The sequence below is a fragment of the Silurus aristotelis genome (genome assembly GCF_946808225.1).
Source record: "Silurus aristotelis genome assembly, chromosome: 25".
Taxonomy (NCBI): Eukaryota; Metazoa; Chordata; class Actinopteri; order Siluriformes; family Siluridae; genus Silurus; species Silurus aristotelis.
In genome coordinates this window covers 2,039,370-2,058,781 of record NC_139598.1, presented here as the reverse complement: position 1 = coordinate 2,058,781, position 19,412 = coordinate 2,039,370, and the positions used below count along the sequence as shown (strand labels likewise).

The 19,412-nt window shown below is 37.4% G+C and overlaps 3 protein-coding genes across 4 annotated transcripts; all 3 read right to left on the bottom strand.

Annotated features, from left to right (window-relative positions):
• Positions 1-1,060: 1,060 nt before the first annotated feature.
• tcf24 (transcription factor 24) lies at positions 1,061-2,577 on the bottom strand. The gene is made up of 2 exons (XM_083529763.1): positions 2,125-2,577; positions 1,061-1,742 (listed from the first exon to the last, which is right to left on the bottom strand). The coding sequence occupies exons 1-2, from the start codon at positions 2,497-2,499 to the stop codon at positions 1,635-1,637; spliced, it is 483 nt and encodes a 160-aa protein (XP_083385889.1). The 5' UTR covers positions 2,500-2,577; the 3' UTR covers positions 1,061-1,634.
• A 2,124-nt stretch (positions 2,578-4,701) lies between these two features.
• ppp1r42 (protein phosphatase 1, regulatory subunit 42) lies at positions 4,702-10,652 on the bottom strand. 2 transcript variants are annotated; one of them, XM_083529337.1, is made up of 9 exons: positions 10,544-10,652; positions 9,862-9,998; positions 9,615-9,781; positions 9,353-9,491; positions 8,832-8,948; positions 7,278-7,395; positions 6,946-7,077; positions 6,493-6,631; positions 4,702-5,157 (listed from the first exon to the last, which is right to left on the bottom strand). In XM_083529337.1, the coding sequence occupies exons 2-9, from the start codon at positions 9,991-9,993 to the stop codon at positions 5,073-5,075; spliced, it is 1,029 nt and encodes a 342-aa protein (XP_083385463.1). In that variant the 5' UTR covers positions 9,994-9,998; positions 10,544-10,652; the 3' UTR covers positions 4,702-5,072. The 2 variants fall into 2 exon arrangements, with proteins under 2 accessions (XP_083385463.1, XP_083385464.1); XM_083529338.1 differs by having other exon boundaries at positions 9,862-10,017; positions 10,544-10,644.
• Positions 10,653-14,682: 4,030 nt separating this feature from the next.
• Positions 14,683-18,723, bottom strand: cops5 (COP9 signalosome subunit 5). Its single transcript, XM_083529419.1, has 8 exons — positions 18,334-18,723; positions 17,411-17,645; positions 16,712-16,840; positions 16,204-16,269; positions 15,958-16,043; positions 15,716-15,827; positions 15,196-15,344; positions 14,683-14,886 (listed from the first exon to the last, which is right to left on the bottom strand). Exons 1-8 carry the CDS (start codon positions 18,468-18,470, stop codon positions 14,796-14,798), a joined length of 1,005 nt encoding a protein of 334 aa, XP_083385545.1. The 5' UTR covers positions 18,471-18,723; the 3' UTR covers positions 14,683-14,795.
• Positions 18,724-19,412: the final 689 nt, after the last annotated feature.

The following is a 19,412-nucleotide window of genomic DNA, read 5'->3' as shown; positions in this document are numbered from 1 at the left end:
CATTCTCTCACTGTAACGCAACGTGTTTCAATAATATCAGAGCAACTAATGAACTCGTATTTTACCTGAACAGGTGCAATTCAACATGTTAAAACATACTGCTTTAGCAATTCCGCAGCTCCTGAAAATCTCCGTGGCAGAACCCATTCTGCAAAGAAAGAAATCTTGCGCATGCGCGTTTTTTTATTCCAGGCCACACGAAAGTGCGCATGCGCACTAGAGCACTGCTAAGCGCAGCGTTGTAATGAATGTCCGCCATCAGACGAAGTTCAGACTTAGAATAAAAGTACTTTGGAATTTAAGTGTCGGGATGCAATTGATATAAATATTTGGATTTTTGTTTAGAATAACAAGGACGTGAAGGCGGAAATAAATGTGTCACAATATCCCAATTGTTCTAAGTCAGTTCTGGAAAAAGGTGTGTTGTACTTGCTCATTTAAATGATGCAGAATATACATTACATGCATGTAGTAGGATGAGAATTTTAAAAAAGTGGTCTTTGGTTTTATTGATGGGAACAAACCTTAGACAAGGTGAGGGGAAAATGTTTTCCAGCTTTAATTTAAGCAGCTCAGTCTATAAAGCATATAAAATATTGATATGGTAAAAACAATGTAACTTTTAGATAATTTACCATCAATAGCTGGAAAAGTGATTAATGTAGTTCATAGTATACATTTATACTCAAATCTTACAAATACTAAGCGTTATTTATTCTGACCATATGAGCAATAGTAATGTAACGCCTAAAATGATCAAGATCTACATTTAATTATCTCCATGTTGTGGGCAACACTTATAGAATGAAGAAAACAATATATAACAAAGTGAAGTGAATTCATGCTGTATTTTATTTTTTTGTATTTGATGATCTATATAAATTACTAAGACAAAAAATGCAATAGACAATGTGGATGCGGTTTCTTTTTTTTTTTTTTTTTTTTTTTGTATCTTGATTTCCATACAAAAGGTGTGTAATCATTACATCATCCAGGTCTTACTTTAAACTATTGGAATGCAGTACAATTGTTTTTGTATATATCATAAAATAGAAAGCAGTTTTAAATTATTTTTTATTAGTCAATCCACAAACACACCGACACCATGAAAGGAAAAGCAAAGTTTCTGCTAGACTTAATCCAAACCATTGTTGTGGTCCTGAAAGACCTCTTCATTTGACAAATGTTACGTCATTCACACATGCATTTAGTGCAAATGCTTTAACTGAAAGTGCATAGCCGACAAGTCAAGCATGACAGCTCATTATCCCGACATAGCTACACAAAACCTCTAAAAGACTCTGAGACATTGAGTAGAGTCGCTTATATGTTCAGTAAAACATAAAAAATCACTGGGAAATAATATCTACAAATTATTTACAAAATGACAAACAATTAGTTCAAATACCATGTAAGTTAAACAATTCAGCGACACAATTATCATGCAGTCGTGTGTTAACATTTGTACTCATTTCAATATGAAATTGGTGGGGGAAAAAATAAAAGGAAATAATAGTAGATATAACAGAATGTTTATAACTGGACGTGGTCCACATGTTTGGCTCTGCAAACATCCTGAAATGACCATTGAAAGCTTGATTTGAATCAAAAGAAAGTCTTGTGTGCAAAAGGGATTATGTCTGAGATGATGATGAAGATGCTCCTTGATTTTCATTCTGGCTGGAGTTACTCAGGAACTGGCCACTGGCACCAATATACAACCTCGAGCGCATGGGCCATTTCTGGAAAAAAAACATAGTAAAAAATATAGTAATAAATATAATCATAAAAATTTAAAATGAATTATAACACGGATAAACATCAGCTAACATTGTAGATGTCATGCTTAGTGTTTAATAGTTAAGCGATTCATTTTTATTCGACTTTTTGTTTTTATTGCACGATCAAAGACGCGGTTTTAGCGCGCCGAAAATGTAATTGAGTGCTGATTAATTACAAGCAGCTGTTACACTTAATTACATTGTTATTAATTAATTAATTAATTACAAGCAAAAAAAATTTCTGGTGAACGTTTTATACCTCTTTTTCCCGTAACTCTTGTGTAAAGAGTGAAGGAAAAGAAGGGATAACACGAATGCAAACATGCATTTCCACGTGTCTTACTTTGACGGGATGCAGGTAACCGCCGCCTTTGAGGGAATTTAACGCTTCGCTCCGTTTTGTGTTGTCTCCTTCTTCCATGCCTTCTTCCTGCAGGGTTTTGGTGAGATGAGCGATGTACGTAGTGGCTAATATGAGCACGTCGAGTTTGGACAGTTTGGTGTCTGGAGGTACTGATGGCAGGGTCCTCTGGAGCTCCAGAAACGCGTGCCTGAGGGTCTGAACGCGACTCCGCTCGCGCGCGGCGTTCGCCGCCGCCGGTCGCCCCCTGGTCCCGAGACCGCTGCCGCCAGACAGCACGCGCCCGCGTCTCCTGTCTGAAGGTAACGCGTCGGGACTCGGGCTGGAGCTCGGGCTGGATGTGGGACTGTCATCCATAATTATCACACATCCAGTTCCATCCAGCAGAAATCAATTCCGAACCTAGAAAGTACAAAGATAATAATTTTTCCTAATAACGGCCATAAGTGAGTTTATACTTTTCTACATTTCTATAGATTTTCTGTTCTACTTCGCAAGATTATCTGTTTGGCCTGATCACAAGCTGAACCTCACTGCTTCCTCTATCGTTTAAAAGAAATAATAGCCGATTCAAGATCTCTTACTTGGTATTAGAATTAACCACTATCTAGCAAAATCAGAGGAATATTAATCATACCAATAACCACACACAGAAAACACAAAATAAATTCACAAACATTTCAATTTACGAAACTTCTATCTTTCATAGTCGTCACAAAAATAGACAATTGCTCGGTTAATTGCACTATGCATAGAAACAATAAAACACTGACCTCATTGACTTTAACATTTTATCTTCATTTTCCATACAAAAACCTCTGTGCAAAAAAATACATTGAGTTAAAAATTTTAAGGAGCCACAAACATCAGGCAAATAAAGCGTTTAACTTTACAATGTCAAACTTCACCAAATAATTGACTCCATTACCAGAGTAAAGTCTAAATATTTTTATTTTTTTTAACTAGAAAAAAATATGTTTTAATAAAAAAAAAAAGTAGATATGAGTGAATATCAACACGCACACATACCTTTGCTTAACTTTTCTGTAGAAATGCTTTCTTGGAAAAGCACGCATGAAGGCAGGGGAGATCTCCTACACCAGCACAGATGATCAGTTCCAGTTGGCAAGAAAAATATGGTGCAGGCTGTGAAACGGACACAGTTAGTGAAGATGGTGCGTTTTTAAGTCGCCGTGTCTGTGCCAAGCCTTCACCTGAGCGCGTCAGGTCTCAGGAGCCTCTAATTTATTGGGAAAACAACGAGCTGACAAGTTCTTCACTTCGGTGCAATTAATCACAAGGCTTTAAAATACACGGGCGGCGCTTGAGGCTCTCGTGCTCTCCCTGTTTCCCCTTTCCGCCCCTTTCCTCAAACCTTCAGCTATAGGGGAGAGGAGACCAACCTCCAACCCCAGAGGCAGCACTTTTTCTTTCGGCCACACGCATTTACTTTTGTGCAAACCACAACCGAACAGGAGACATATATAAACATAAATAACCCAGAATAACAAACAGAAATAAGTGTTTCATATTGTACTTTTAAGCACCATTAGTTTATAGATGCACTTGGAAAGCTTTACGCGTAAACATTAAGGACTTTAACCTTAAGCTGTACACCTTATATACTTTATTAATCATTTCCAATATATAGCATAATCTCATAATATTTAAATATATGTGTGTTTTTTCATATATATTATGGGAGCTGGTAGGAGAATATGATATCAGCTGGATATGTTGGTGGTCACTCAGAAAGTTAGATGGTGTGGGATTTTAGCCTGATATTCTACCCAGCAGTCAGCACTTTGATTCACAGCCAATAAATAAACTATAAACACTGCAATCAACAGGCAAGAATGAGAAAATTCTTGTGAGACTCCTAAAATAAATCACCCTGCTTTCCAGAGTCCAAACACGGAGATGTCGGGAATTAATGAATGGAATTATTCATAACTTCTATATCTCAGACTGTTCTTAATACACAATGTTTTTGTAAGGATGAAGTAACAGATTTGCTCCAGGCCACTAATTATGAAGCACTGCAAATAAGGTTAAGTAAGCTCCTCTGCCTAATTACTCCACGTCTTACTCAGTAAACCGCAGCGTGGTTATGGAGGAAAACTTCTTCAATAGACCAATTACAGCATGGGCTTTATTGTAGGCTACAGTGATCAAATGAGAGGTTTGATCGCAGTGTGTTCTTCATTGCTCCACAGTGAATATATTTATGGTAACCTACATTACACACAATGGCTCAATGTGCAACGGAAAAACACGTGAAATCGATTAAAACGAAATAAAAAAAAAAAAAAGGGATGTGAGAAATTGAGCATTTTAAGGTTTGTACACAGTTACGTGTTTCGAAAATTTTACAAGTAGCAGAACAATATTTCAGATGCAATTGATAATGCAAAAAAAAAACTACGTAAGAAATCCTTTTTAATACTATGACAAAAAAAAAAAAAAAAACAACAACACTAAACTGGCTGTGAATTTAAGTGAACACAAAGACACAAAGCAAAGAGAAAGAGTATTAAAAAATATATTTTTCTCCAAACACTGTCTCAAGAAGTCCTGATCTTCAACAAATATTATATTAATAACAACAAAAAATAAATAAATAAAGCTCTTGAATTGTGATTAAACCCAGAAATTCTTACTGCCATTGTTTAATCAAGTAGATGTCAATAATCTGATCGAAGACAGGCAGGGTATGAGCACATAGAGTGAAATGTGATTTATAGTCCTTGCTGTCAGTGTTACAGCTCTGAATTCTGACATTCTGACATCATGACAGACAATTACTGTGGAGTTGATCTTTTGTGAAAGCTTAGATCCACTCCACATGCACTCGTCATGAACTGTCTGCGTGTCCGCGGCAGGCCATGGGAAACATCTAAGAGGTCCACAAAGTTTCTTCTAGAGGATGCTTAGAGAGCCATGTGAGTCTGAACTTCAGTCTCTTGAATATCTGTAATTAGTCCTGCGCTCAGGGGGTCTTCATGATTCTTCGTCCTCATGTGGAAAGCAAAAATGACAGTCACTTCGATGTGGGTTATACATGTGACAGTAAAATCGCTCTCTGTGCAACCAAGACAAATATTTAATATACATTAAAATATACTCGAAAAAATGGAGTGTTCACAAAACATAAGATACATCAAAAAAAGTCAACACTAACATTTAGGAATATTTTCATCGATTCAACACATTTGAGTAAATCTTTAAATGATTATCAGATCCTTAAAGTTCAGTTTGAACCATAAAAATCAGTTATAACAGTAGAAAACATTAAATCTAAAAATTCACACATAACGTACAAATGGTGTAACCATCACATCAGGGGGAAGAAAAAGTGCATTTTTTATTTATTTATTGTAAATCAAACAAAAATTATTTATAAAATATACACTTAATTAAATACATAACCTGCTGGTTATTAGGATTATTTGTTCAGCATTAGTTACTGCACACAAAGAACATCAATTATTACACAAAAATTCTTCTATTAAAATGAATTAAGTACCTTTAAAATATTTATGGGTGGATTCATAAAATATCTCTATTAAAACAGGGTAATGATTAAATCTATTTTACCTTTAAATGTGTTTTACAATGAATTCTTGTTCGATTACTTTGGCAGCTAAGTGATAGATTCATTCTTTCATTAAATCTATCACACCAGGCATGGTGAAAGCCAATCACATCCCTTATCTATGTTCTATGCATCTTGTCAGCACATTTTCTAAAACTATTGGACATGCAGTAGTTAGGGTATGATACTTCTATCCTTCACGCAGAGTAGGAATGCAGTCACTAAATCATTAGCGGATGGCAAGGACAAATGGCACGTGGTCCTAAACCTGAGTTTTTAGGGCAAGCCGGTCCAAATCAGCACTCTGGTGCACCTCTGGGAGTAGTACTTTAATGGATATGCTCTCAGGGGGGCATATACTTTTTCCTGAAGTTAAACTGTAGCTCATGACCTTACATACAGCAACAAAGCAAAGCAAGCGATATCCTAAGGCTAGCTGCAGGAGGGAAAGTTGTTTATTTGCATGGAGTGTTAAAAATATGAAATGTAACATGACAAATAGCAGGTCATTTATCAACCCAAGAGAAGGGAAGGAAACCGGCCAATAAATGGAGTGTGTTTACCTCGATATTGTTTATACACTTTTTTTTTTTTTTAACTATGCCTAAATATTCTGCTGAGATAATAAAAACAATATAGACGATATAATCTGTTTATGATCTTAGCAATGTTTTAAAGTGCATACATAAACAGATACATATAAATGAATTAAGTCTTTTTATTAAGTCTAAATTAAGAAAAAATTCTGTTCATACCTCACGCATCCGCAATCTGTCCGCACTGCGCTTGACCTCGTATTCATGTTGGGTCTCCTAAACTGAAGCGGCTTCCTCTTCCCCAGAATGGCAGCAGTATTGTGGGCGAAGAGATGTTGAGGGCCCATGTGAAAATTAGCTGGAATGAACACAGAATGAGTCACGTCTTGTCACGTTACCGATACACACGACACAGAGGGACTTGAATGTGTTTAGTTACAAGCTGATGACATCTAAAAACACAGATCATACCGCATATGTTTAATACTAATCATACGAATGTTTCAGAATAGAGAATTGAGAAATATATTTTAAATGCTACAGACTAATTAAATGTATTTCTGCAGTCAATACATGTGTGCATTAAAAAAAAACTAAACAAAACAAAACTTTTTATCATAAAACCACAAAAAAAAAACAGTCATAAATAAAAGGGAAGAATAATTTTCATACCAAAAAATGGATATGTGATTTGTCCTGTTTTATTTCTTCCATCTGTTATATTCTTCTTGCCATCTTTTGAGGCTTTCCATTTGATTAAGAATTGCCGAGACAACTCACTAATCTCTTTCCCATCAAGTTCCTCTATATAAATAAATACAGTTTATTACAGAATATTGTTTTTAAAACAACCTATGGGTGATAGCACATATATAAGCAGAACATTACAATACTTTCAATATTGTATGCACAATTGTATAGATTAGAGAATGATAAAATTATCACAGACGTTATAATCCATCAGTGCACAAACAAATAGTGAGTTTGAGGTTCTATGCTTTTACCCAGTCTTGTGCATGAAGTTATTATTCTGTCTCGGTATTTGGGTTTACGACAGACAGGATTTCCCTGCAAATCCATTTGATGCAGTTGAGGCCACTGGCTAAAGACCGTCTCCAATTCCTGAATATAAAATATGAAGTATATGTTTGTTATTGCCTCCAATTCAGTGACATTGTTCACTATTTCAGGGGGAGGCAGCAAGAAAAATCTGTACATCAGCGATTAAAAAAAAATCAGATTTTTTATCAACAAAAAATAACTTTAGTTAGCCGCTTTAGTTACTTTATGAAAATAAAGGTGTAAGCAAGACACCGGCTTGTTTTAATAAATACTGTCACTCGGATTAACAAGTTCCCTGGGGCAGTATCCCTCAAGCATGTTGCCCACGGAGTATGTTTATCTAAAGACACATTAATCCAACATGGAAATATGAATACTCTCTGGACACACTTTGATTGTTCGTTGCCTTCCTGCTTGAACCAAAGTGCTTCCACTTTTCAGTCCGCATGCAATCAAGTCTAGTGGGACCCCAGCGAACGGTGCGGCTCTCAGGCTTTGATAAATGATCGTGTCAGGGCCGTCACTCAGAGGGCTTGGCTGGGAACTGCCCAGCACTAAATTGCTCTCCCATGCCGTATGAGTGCTGAATGCACCCCTGACTCGAGTCTTCTCCAGATCCACACTATACTAATGATGGCCAGTTATGAACCTGTATTTGACCAGCGCTTCGATTCCCCATCTGCACCCGTCTGGCCACGCGCCACTAACAGCCTCTGCAGATTCCCATTTGTCACTCGGCTGACTGCTTGTCATAATCTCTTTTAAAAATCCATAATGTTACCTCTGAATTCCCACTGAACTGTGCAAAGCAGCAATCGATCCTTTGGCCCTGTCTATTCTGAATCAATACCGGCCAAGGGGTTGTATAAATTAAATGAGATATCTGCTAAGGATGAAAGCTTCCTTTGACACATGTATCACAATTATCTCAAGTGCTGCCTCTGAGGCCTGGCCTGAAGTTACTGCACAGCTAAACTGCAAGACTCTTTACTTTATTTCACACATCTACAACAGCAAGTCCATCAGCCTTGGGGAAAAAAAAGGTTACATTTCATCCTTACTAGGGCCTCTTAGAAGAGGAAACTATATTTGCAAAGTTATTCTCTCATACAAATCTCTAGTTAGAGTGTCAAATGATGTGGAATAAAATATGTCTAGCGAGGAGGAGGAAAACTTGTGCTTGTTTAAGTTGTCAGCAAAGGTGGTCTCTGGAGACCTAGTTCCCTGATTTGTTGAATAATTTGAACCCTGTGTAAGTCTGTAGACTGGGAACTGCTGGGAGGATTTGCAGGATTAGTGTTTAGTACCCCATTTAGTATCATTTCACACGTAATAGTGGATATAATGATGAAACAAACGATAGACGCACACACTCAATGTAATCGTATTCTTTCTTTCACGTGTCATACAAGATTTCTTTTAAAAAACAAATCATCTGTGAGTTTGAAAATAAGTGTGAACTAAGAAGAAATTGTACACAAAGTGAAATGTGTTACCTGTATGTCCTCTAGCTGGTTTTCTGCAGCATAGAAATGTGTCAGTTTGTTAAGGACGGCCAGATCCTGTACCTCATCAATGTTGTTGTTGCTGATATTTAAAATACATAAAGACTTCTGGGGGAAAAAACAACAACATAAAGTTAGAATCAGCATCTTTAGATAGAACATTTGAAAATAAATTGTTAGGTAATGAATCAATGAACATGCAGGACTACTACATGGGAGGCTTTTGGAAGAAGATCTTCTGTGTCCAACTTGGTAGCAATTTTGTAAAAATTATCAAAATAAACAAAATTGGTGTATTTGCAGTTTGTTTACTGAAGGCTAAGACTGTAAACAGTTTCTGGCCACAGAGAGCAATTTTACTATCAGTACACAACACAGATTTAATACAAAATATATATGTGAGAGAGAGAGAGTGAGAGAGAGAGAGAGAGAGAGAGAGAGAGAGAGAGAGAGAGAGAGAGAGAGGTCCAGGTCTCCAGTGTTTGGGCAGTGTTCAACTTTGAGCTCCTCACCGACAGGCTGTGGACAGTCTGAGGGTCAAAGAGAAGCTTCTCTCCTGGTGGGAGTCTCTGGCCTTCGATGTGCAGCTCCTTCAGTTCTCTCATTTGCTCCAAACCCTCGACCAGTGTAATGCTGTTGCCCCCAAGAAACCTGCCAAAGATAAACAGATAAACGAATGCTCATCGTAAGATTCATCATCACACATTAGTTCATAAACATCAGTATTCAACTTTTCACTCGATTGTATGATAAAGATTTAAGGAAAACACTTACAATTTGGAGAGCATCTGCAAACCTGCCAAGTTCTCTATGTGAGTGATCTTGTTGTTCTGCATGTACAAGTGTGTGAGCTTGGAAGCAAAATTCAGGTTGCAGATGTGTGAGATTTGATTGTCATACAAGTACAGAACGGTGAGGTTTTTGCACACGGACAGGTCATCCTGTGAGACGGCATGAGACAAGAAATTAGATGGAGGGAGGAATCACATTTGTAGAAAATGAGTAAAACACTGTAACTTACAACTTTGTCAATGTTCCGATTTGGAAAGTTGAGATGTGTCAAGTTCTGGAGATAATGTTGGGTTGAGAAATTTCTTTTGGTCTTCAGGCGATGGTTAGATCTGGCAATCAGATCTACGGTCAGGTGAACCATGGCAGCTGGGGTGAATAAGTGATTCTGTTATTGGTTCATGTATTAAAACATAATAATAATCCAAGCTTTATGTGGTAAGATTACTTATTGCACACACCGTATGTTGACCCTGAGATCAGTGTCAGGCTTAAAAAGACAGCTTAAAGGTTAAAGGTGAATGAAAGACTTGGTCTAAATGTGACCTGAATGCAGCTCTGTACTCTATATAAAGAAAAACTAGCTCAATTCCCTTGAGGTTTTGCATTATTTATCCCTGTGACCCTGGGGCATGTGCTTGTGATGTCTTTTTTACAGAGTTTAGGTCTGTGGAAATAAAGCAAAAAATCTCGACTGATTCTTCAGGGCCAAGAGCTGCTAATTCTCTACAATGTGATTTGGCAAGCCAGAGAAAGAGGTGGATATTATATCCATCACAGTGTGACAGCATGTCTCTGCAACACTTGATCTTAGAGTATGAGGTTACAAAGAGAAGCCATGTGAAATCAATAAAAATGGTTCCTCATGGGAAAGCTTGAGAAAAGCACAACACACTGTTAGAAAAAAGGATTACCTCAGTCTTTAAGCAGAACGGATAATAATAATAAAAATAAACCAGATCCTCCAGGAGCTCGTTGGTCCTACACGCCAAACCAAATTGTTTACGGAAGTGAGAGCTGCTGTTGCTATGGATACCCCCCCCCCTCCCACCACCACCACCACGTGCACGAGCGCGTCGGCGTTCACGCGATTTATAATAAGGTCATGATTATCAGTATAAATCAATCATTAATGTAATTCTTTTCACGAGTTGTTTATTTTCACGATTTTACACGTGATATCATCATTTCCCCCAATTCATTTATTTCCCAAACCTTTTATAATTATTTAATTAATTAGATCAATTAATTCTAATTTTCTCATGTGCTCCTCCACATGATTTTTTTTTACGTTATGTCATTTTATCTGTAATTTTCCTCCGTTTAGATTTACATATGCATTAGCATTATCTTTTTATAATATAACATGATTTTCTTTTTGTTGCACATGATTTATTTTCACACGTGATCCTCCCCTTCACGATTTCTTTAAAGGTACATGATTCACTTATGCACATTTAATCCTCCCACCATTTTCACATGCTTCATTTCCACGTGATTTTCCCCAAATGACATTTGTTTTCACGTGCATTAGTTCCCCACTGTATGAATTTAGATCCCTATTCATTCATTTCCACATGGTCACATATCGTTCATATGATGTCATATGTGTACTCAGGTTCACACGTGCAATTTTTAGGTCATAATAATCACGCATTGCCCACATGATCAGGTGTTATAAGCACACCCTCGTGTGTAATAAGGGGTATTCTTTCCATAAGAGAAACTAAAAGCATGTTTCATTTGTATTAAATTATCAGTTAGATGAAAGTTGGCTTGTTGTATTTTTAAGTTGTTTTATTAAAAACACCAACACACAATTGGGAATTTCAGTGTTGATACAGTTGTTATGACTAAATAGATTTAGGTAACTGGATCTATAACAAGCATGACTGTGGATGGATTGCATGTTTGGGGAGAAATGAATTGATTCAGTGCATTAGATTATTGCTTTAGTCAATATTAGAGGTATGAAAACAAACCATTTCCTGTTCATTTAAAAAGTCTCATTATTTTAGCACATGCACTTGCATGATTGGCCATGACATGTCCTTGCATGATTGATATTTCTAGAATGACTGAGTTTTCATTTCAGACTGAGACCTCAGTTTCAGAGGCATGGTGCAGCCTGTATACCTGAAGCTAATGAGATACAGGAGTGGAGGAGGATCTGAATACTGTCATGAAAGTGGAAAAACAATCAGAGTGTGTATTTTGTCAGAAATGTATGTTTTTATGAAGGAGAAAACACCACACTGATTTAAACACTTTCGCACACTTTCCTCTCATCATCCATCTTCTCTAACTTTTTAATGAGCGCTTTGTCCTTCATCTGTCCTTCATTATCTGCTTCCTACTTTCTTTTTCTTTCTGTCTTGTTTCCCTTCATGTGCATCTTTTGCTCTTATTTATTTTTTCCTCATCATTTAATAAATAAATCTCGAGCTAATTTTCCCCCTTTCTTCCTCTTACCTCCTGGTTTGTTTCTCTTTCTTCCATCTCCATTGTCTTGTTCTTCCATTATTACTTTCCCCTTTTCTTTATTCCCACTCTCTAGGCTTTATTCATCATATGTCTTATTCATTTATAGTTTTTCCTTTCATTTCACTTCTCTTTATTTTTTCTCTTTATTCTACTCTATACTTTTTTCTTAGTCTTTCCATTTCATTCATCTCCCCTCCCTCACTTTCTCCCTCTTTTCTTTCATTATTTCTTGCTTTCTCATTTTTGTCTTTATTCACCCATCCCATCTTTCTTTTCAAGACTTCCTTCCTCTCTATTTCTCCTTGTCTGTCTTCTGTATCATTCACTTTCCTTCTCCCTTTTTCCCATTTCTCTCATTTCTATTTTTCCTTTCTTACTCATCTCTTTGCTCTTTTGTGCTCATTTTTGTGCACCTTCTGTCTTCATCTCCCCTTCTATTTCATATTTTTCTTCTTCTCGGTTTACCCTGTTCATTCCTCTATAAGTCACCTCTATCACCCTCTCCTCTCTCCTTTTTAATTCTATATATGAAACTTTCATTCATTCTTTCAATATCCCTTTTACTTGTATTTTGTCCTTCACTTACCTTCTATGTCTTTATCACTTTTAATTGCATTCAATTTCTTTCTACCCCAGATATTATTTCTAAGTCTTTCCCACCTCTCTGTTATAGTAAGCTCAAATTGCATTCTGTAATAATGCGTATCATTCCTAATGGTAAGATGGGGGGAGTGGATGCAGTGACCCGTGTGTTGTTATATAACGTGGGGAATGAGCTTCCTGAGCCTGAGTGACTCGCCACCATTTATGCATGCAGAACGCTTGGCTGGGAGGAAATGGAGCTCCTCGGCTGGTCGAAGTTCTCCCCCCTCTCTCTTTTCAGGCGGTCCTCCAGGGCAGCCAGCATGTTTTAGCCCCTTTACAACCAACATTGGCTCAGAATATTCTGAGCTCCAAAGTAAACATCGGTGCTAACAAATATCTGAGGACCTACACAGGGTCATTTGTCCTGAAGGGGCCCGTCTAATAGGAACCTGGTGATATATAGGCATTCTTAATTAGTTATACTTATCACCCTGATGTCCTTTATGAGCTGCTTTTTTTTTTTTAAATAGGCATTTTTCCCCCACCGCCTATTTATTATTACATTTTCTTTGAATTCCACAAATGAAGTAGAAATCCACAGTAATTTGAGGAGGCCTTCGTTCATACAAAGCACGCCATCACTGCGTCTGATACAGGCCACTCTGAGGTCCATTTGTTAAACATAACATGTAAAACACTTTGTTCTGGATTCCTCTTCATTTACATGGTTTCCTCTTTAAGTGAAGCTTATAAATACTCATGTGGTGATGATCACAAGCCTCATTTGGGATTTCAGTGTGTGGATTAATCTTTTTAAAAGTATAATAGATACGAATTTCAACCGAGAGAACATTTTCCTAATCACAATGTGCAGTGGTGTAAAGTTTCAGAGCAGTTTGTAAGCCATGAAGCTGTCTGGACACTTTCATACACCCTTGATCAGGTATAATGAGGTTATTTTCTTATCTATGATGTGATTCGACTTGAACACGACTAAAATTGTTTTATGCGTTGATAAAAATCTCAAAGAAATATGTATTGTTAATTAGCTCTATATTATTATAGTCGTTTTTTTATGACTTGGTGGGATGAAAAAATATTTATGGATTTTTTTCCCCCAAAAGTGCAATTCAACCAGTAAAATATAATATATTTAGTTTTTTTTAATAAAACGTGTAAAAGATGTTTTTTTATATTTCTGTACAAAGCATATCATATGATTGTATGATTCTCCATACATCTCTTTTAAAACTTATTACTGTAACAAAATATAATCTTATATATAAATATAGTAGGTTGTATGAATATAATGTTTTTAACAATATGCTTCCATTTATAGTATTTGCTAACTGTTTAAATGTCAGTACGTAGCCTACATTATGATTTTAGGAATGAGGGAGAAAAAAAAAAAAATCATTAGCCAAGAACGGTGCCAGAGCTGTTGTCTGTAAGAAAAGACAGGATGTCGGGAGTGTCTGCAGAGACAGAGAGCAGACTCTGAGGCTGAATGGACGCAGTGTGTCGAGCTTCTGTTTCTGTGATGCATCACTGACGTACCACAGTCGTCCAGCTCGACCTCCTGAAGGATTGTGTAGCGTGTGAAGACAACCTGCTCAGATCTGTCCTGGCCGAGACGTTTTCTGCAGCCCAGCTCGTGTTTACCTTTGGGCCAAAGCTGCCGTCGAGTTTGTTATTCCATTATGTAATGCTATGACTGGTGAGACCTTAAATGACAGCTCGATTGGATTTGTTGCGAGCCAGTGTATTCATGGTCTTTGTTAAAGTGTTAAACTCACACGCTGAGGCTGTACGGAAAACTGCAGGAGAGTGGAACGAGTCAGGGCTCAGTTTCAGTGAACCTAATAGACAAATGCATTGCTGTGAATTTATTATGTGGAAAGACACGTATTGTGGTCAAATCGTAAAATTTTTATAACTTGTTTCCTGACTACAGAGACCTGAATATAAACTAAAAGAACACTCGCACATTAACAATATTTATTCATCTATTAACAAGTGAAGTCATTCAGATCAGAGAGCCTGTAAAGTCCTTGCTGAGAATACACCATATTACACATATTTAAGGTTGGGTCACTTTCAGTTGGCGGATGTGTTCACTTGATTGAAGAGCTTGTCTTTGATGACTTGGGACATCAATCCGTGAATTGCTTCAATGGTTGTTTTGCAGCTGAGGATGAAATTTTGAAGAGTCAGTCATCAAAGTATCAAACATAGTAGTGATGACATTTTAGAAAACTAGCACGTAATACTACACACTTACACAGCTTTTTCAAATCAATCAAATCCTTCGCTTGGATCGAAGAATGCTGCATATCTTGTACTCGTTACCGCTTTTATATCATTTGGCTTAATTCTTTTTTAATAATCAAAAAACAATAATTCGTCCCTCGTTATATTTTTGGTATGCATTTTTTTTTTTTTAAATGACTACAAATACATTTCAGTCCTCTTTCTCCCTCAAGACATATCGCCTTACCTGTCTCGTGTGGCCTTGGCTAATTTGTCCTCAGACTTCCTGTCGTGGGTGTCTAAGCCGAGCATAAAGCTTCCTCGTCCCAGCTGAGCCTCGGCCTGCTCCAGCTTCTCGGACAGATCGAACACCTGCCCCGTTGTGTAGTCTGCGTTCTGAACACATCACAGCATCGGGTCAGCAAATCTGCACAGTTACGCCTTTACACTTTCCTCCCTACAGTTACAATCCTGTTGTGAATCTCAGCCGTGCCATTTCGTACTCGCGGGGAAGTTTTCCGGAGAAACCGACGTTCCATACAAAAAAGGTCGTTGACTAAAGCCCAACACAAATCGGCTTCATTTCACAGGCTTTCCATTACAGAAGAAATGAAAGCATGTTAACAACAAGCGCAGCTAAATACATCACTCAAAAGCATTTTCCTGCGTTCTCTTATCAGTACAGGCTTATTTTAAAAGATATCTATTTCATTTAAATAGAACATGTACATATATATCTATATAAAGAACATAAGAATGAGACTTACAGTAAGTAGACTCGATGAACTCAGTGTGTTTACCCAGTATTTATTCCACAGGAGCTCAAGAAGTTTACGATCCAGAGAGGACTTAAAATAAGTCACCTCTAGTGCATAGTACCTGGTTGTAAACAAATAAAATCAAATGAAATACGCAAAAAAAAATTACAATTTAATATAACCAATGCAGACGAAATAATAGTATTATACAAAATTCAAATAGTAAATTACAATGAATAAATAAATCTTACTGTTTGCAGTGCACACCAAAGTCTTCAATTTTATTAAGAGGTATGGTCTGGTACTCTGATGGACCCTCGTCCGGAGGTTTATAGCCCTTATTTTGAAAAATAAATACAAATACGTGAAATTTTCTAAGACTTTTATACAGTGTATATAAATTAATAAGCATTATTATGACCATTATCGCTGTTTCTCCTTTTCTGGTATGAAATATATTATTATTATTATATCATTATAATACTATATTATAATACCTTTGGATATGTTCTAAAAGCTCCAAGATTGACTTTTCCTGCAGATATGGTACGCGTAGGATCGATCTGGGATGAAAAGTGAAGACAGGAGCACAGAGTGAGAGGGAAAAGCTATTTCAGTAAGTCAACAGCATTTGAATCATAAAACATACCAATCAAAGTCACCTGATATAACGGAATATCTAAGCTATGAGGCGAATTCCTAATTATGATCTGTCCCTAATGCAATCCCCCTGAAGTGTAAATAACTGTATACTGTTACAAAAGCAACAGCCATTAATCAGACGCTACTACGGACGTCACTCAGGCTATTTGTATCCCAGGAATGGTCATGGATCATTGCCACTGCTCCGGCAAAATGGTGTTTCGTTTTTTTTTTTTGTGAACACCCCCCACCCCCTGAATTCCCGTACAGGAGGAGAAAATGCGATCAGCAAAAAAAAAAAAAAAAAAGAAGAAGAAAAATGCGCATGATATTGAAATATTTAAAAAGAATAATAATATTTACCACCACTGCCACAAAGGGCTCCTGGAACTGTTGATTAAGCATCTGAGTGCTGACATCGATCCCTGATAACCAGCAGCCGTATCCGGGGTGACTGTGGTACCATCCGATTGCATTCTCCAACCGTCCCACCTGAAGAAACATGTCATTTCAGCTGATGATGGTGAGCCTGAATGTGGCATCAACAATGATAAAAAAAAAATCTAATATTACCATGCACATTCTTACAGTCTTTTCATCATCTTTCCTACTAACATTTAACACTGATATTCATGCTGAAGAGCTCTATAGTAGGAGATCTTCCACTCCATCCCATGTCAAGTATATCTTTATGGAGCCAGAAAATTCCATGCAACCACATCCAAAGACATTATATACAATAGTGTACATGGTTTATTAAACATTTTAACATGGTTTACGTCGTCAAAACATGTATTGCAAAGTAGTTGGCTGGGCGCTTTTAAATTTATAGACACGTCCCCAATGTTCCCTCGGGTTCCTCATGAATAATTATGAGGAAAAACTGCTTGTAGAGTCACAACTCTGCTTTCAAGCAGTCGAAGGTCCGAGCGCTCCTGCTAATGTCATTGCTGGTTAACAGAGATCTTTTATCTGGATAAGATTACAGACCTCTCATTTGACTCAAGTGTGGTGTGATGATGATGATGATGATGACCTCAATGATGAGATGAGCTGCTCTACCTGTTTGGCATTCTCTATATAAGCAGCCATGTACTCGTACGCAGCAGCCTGGGCGTTCACTCTGGTCTCGGTGCCTTCCACAGGCAGGGCAAAGCTGTCCATGATCATCATGGTTTCTCCGTCCACCTTCCCCAGCATGAGCCCCATCACTTCCAGGTTCCCACCAGAGCGTGCATGCATCACCATCTTCAGCAAAGCCAGCGCGGAGACCTTGCAGTATTTAAAGTAATGATGGCTGCAAAAACAAACAAACATTGTTTGTTATTAACGTGTGCCGCAGGAATCGAACACAAAAAAATTGACTAAGAAAGGAAAAGATTTTTATTTTGCATGACATTTAGTATGAGGAGATTTGAACTTGTATCTACTGATCACCAATAAACAGTTTAGCATCCGTTTAAAAGCAAGCAGAACATTTGGAAAGGGATGATGAAGAAACTCCAGACTCGAACACACCACGACACTCGTGACCTCATTTGTTTTTGTTTTGTTTTTTAAGTGGATGAAAAGGTTTTGGGCTCGTGATAATTACAATAGAAATCAGAGTTTGACTCATTAATATAATTGTATTAATAGATCAGTGTGCTGAGAGTCACATTCGAGTCTTTTCACATAATATACTTTAGTACATTTGAAGGCAAAAACATTTCTACTCAAGTGAATCTCTATGGTTTGTGTACTTCATCCACCACTAATGTCAAATAGCGTCCAAAAGTTTGTGGACATCCACAAAACAAATCACACACAATAGATACCATATAATTAACAACATGGTAGACATTAATAGGCCATCAATGCTTTATAAAGCACTATAATTCGTGGTGTTTGTTCAGGACTCTGCTTAAAAAACGCAGTGTTTTGAATGCTAATTGCTCATCAGTAAACAAAACACCCTCAGTCCACCTTCTGCTCTGGTACTCAACTCTTTCGTCCACGGTTTGGCTGCCAGGATTTCCTGCTGCTGCTTCTTGTCATATTTGTAGATCTCGTCGATGCTCTGAACCTCTTGGATGCTGTTCGACAGCTCCCAGGTCTTCTGAGCGATACTGCCCACGGCCATTGCTAGCTCAATGCTAAAGCGCTAAAGCTAAAAAAAAAAAAAAACCCTCCCCGTCTAATGCAGCGTCTGTGTAGCTCGATTTAATTACACAACGCACATAAAACACTCTGAGAGAAATCACAGCAGGAGGAAGAAGCGGATAAACTGCAATGAATTTATTATTCTAGCATTTATTCAAGCGTGGAGTTTGCTAGCTGCTAGTTAGCAGCACCTGGTTCTTCTTCTTCTTCTACTACGGAAAAAATGGCTTGTCTGGTGGAGGTTGCCAGATCCCGCCAATGGATCCCTCACACATGCACGTTTGATGACTTGCTGTTTTTTTTTTTTTTTCTTATTCCAATGGCGGATTGACCATGTAGTTGAGTTCAGAGATTCACTCTGTAAAATATGACTCCAGAAAAATAAAAAAGTGCTCCCTTTAAACTTAAAGTATTTCCCTTCAAATGTACTTAAGTATCCAAATACTATGATTTATTATATATGTACTGTAACGGTTTCTTATTATTATCATAAGACTCTTCGCTCAATCAACTCAGTTTATGTGAAAATGTTCCCCTTAACACACCAGTTTATTAATAGAATGGTATTAATGAGTCAAACACTGAGTGATTTCTATTACGAACAGTCACGAACCTTCTTTTTTCAATTGCCAAATGAGGCCGTGTGTGTCGTGTCGTGTCGAAATCGAGTCTGGAGTTTCTTCATCATTTATTCCTCTCTCAATGTTCTGCTTGATGTTGAACTGATGCTGAACTGTATGATGGTGATCAGTAGATACACCAAGCGACGATCAGAACGAGTTTAAAACAGAGCCTATGCTTAAACCTGATCGGTGGCTCGCTACGTGTTCGACCGGTTAAGTTTTTTTTTATCCTCATAAATAAAAAGCGAAGATAATTTCGTAAAATGTAGTCGAGTAAAAAGTAAAACATTTGACTTTAA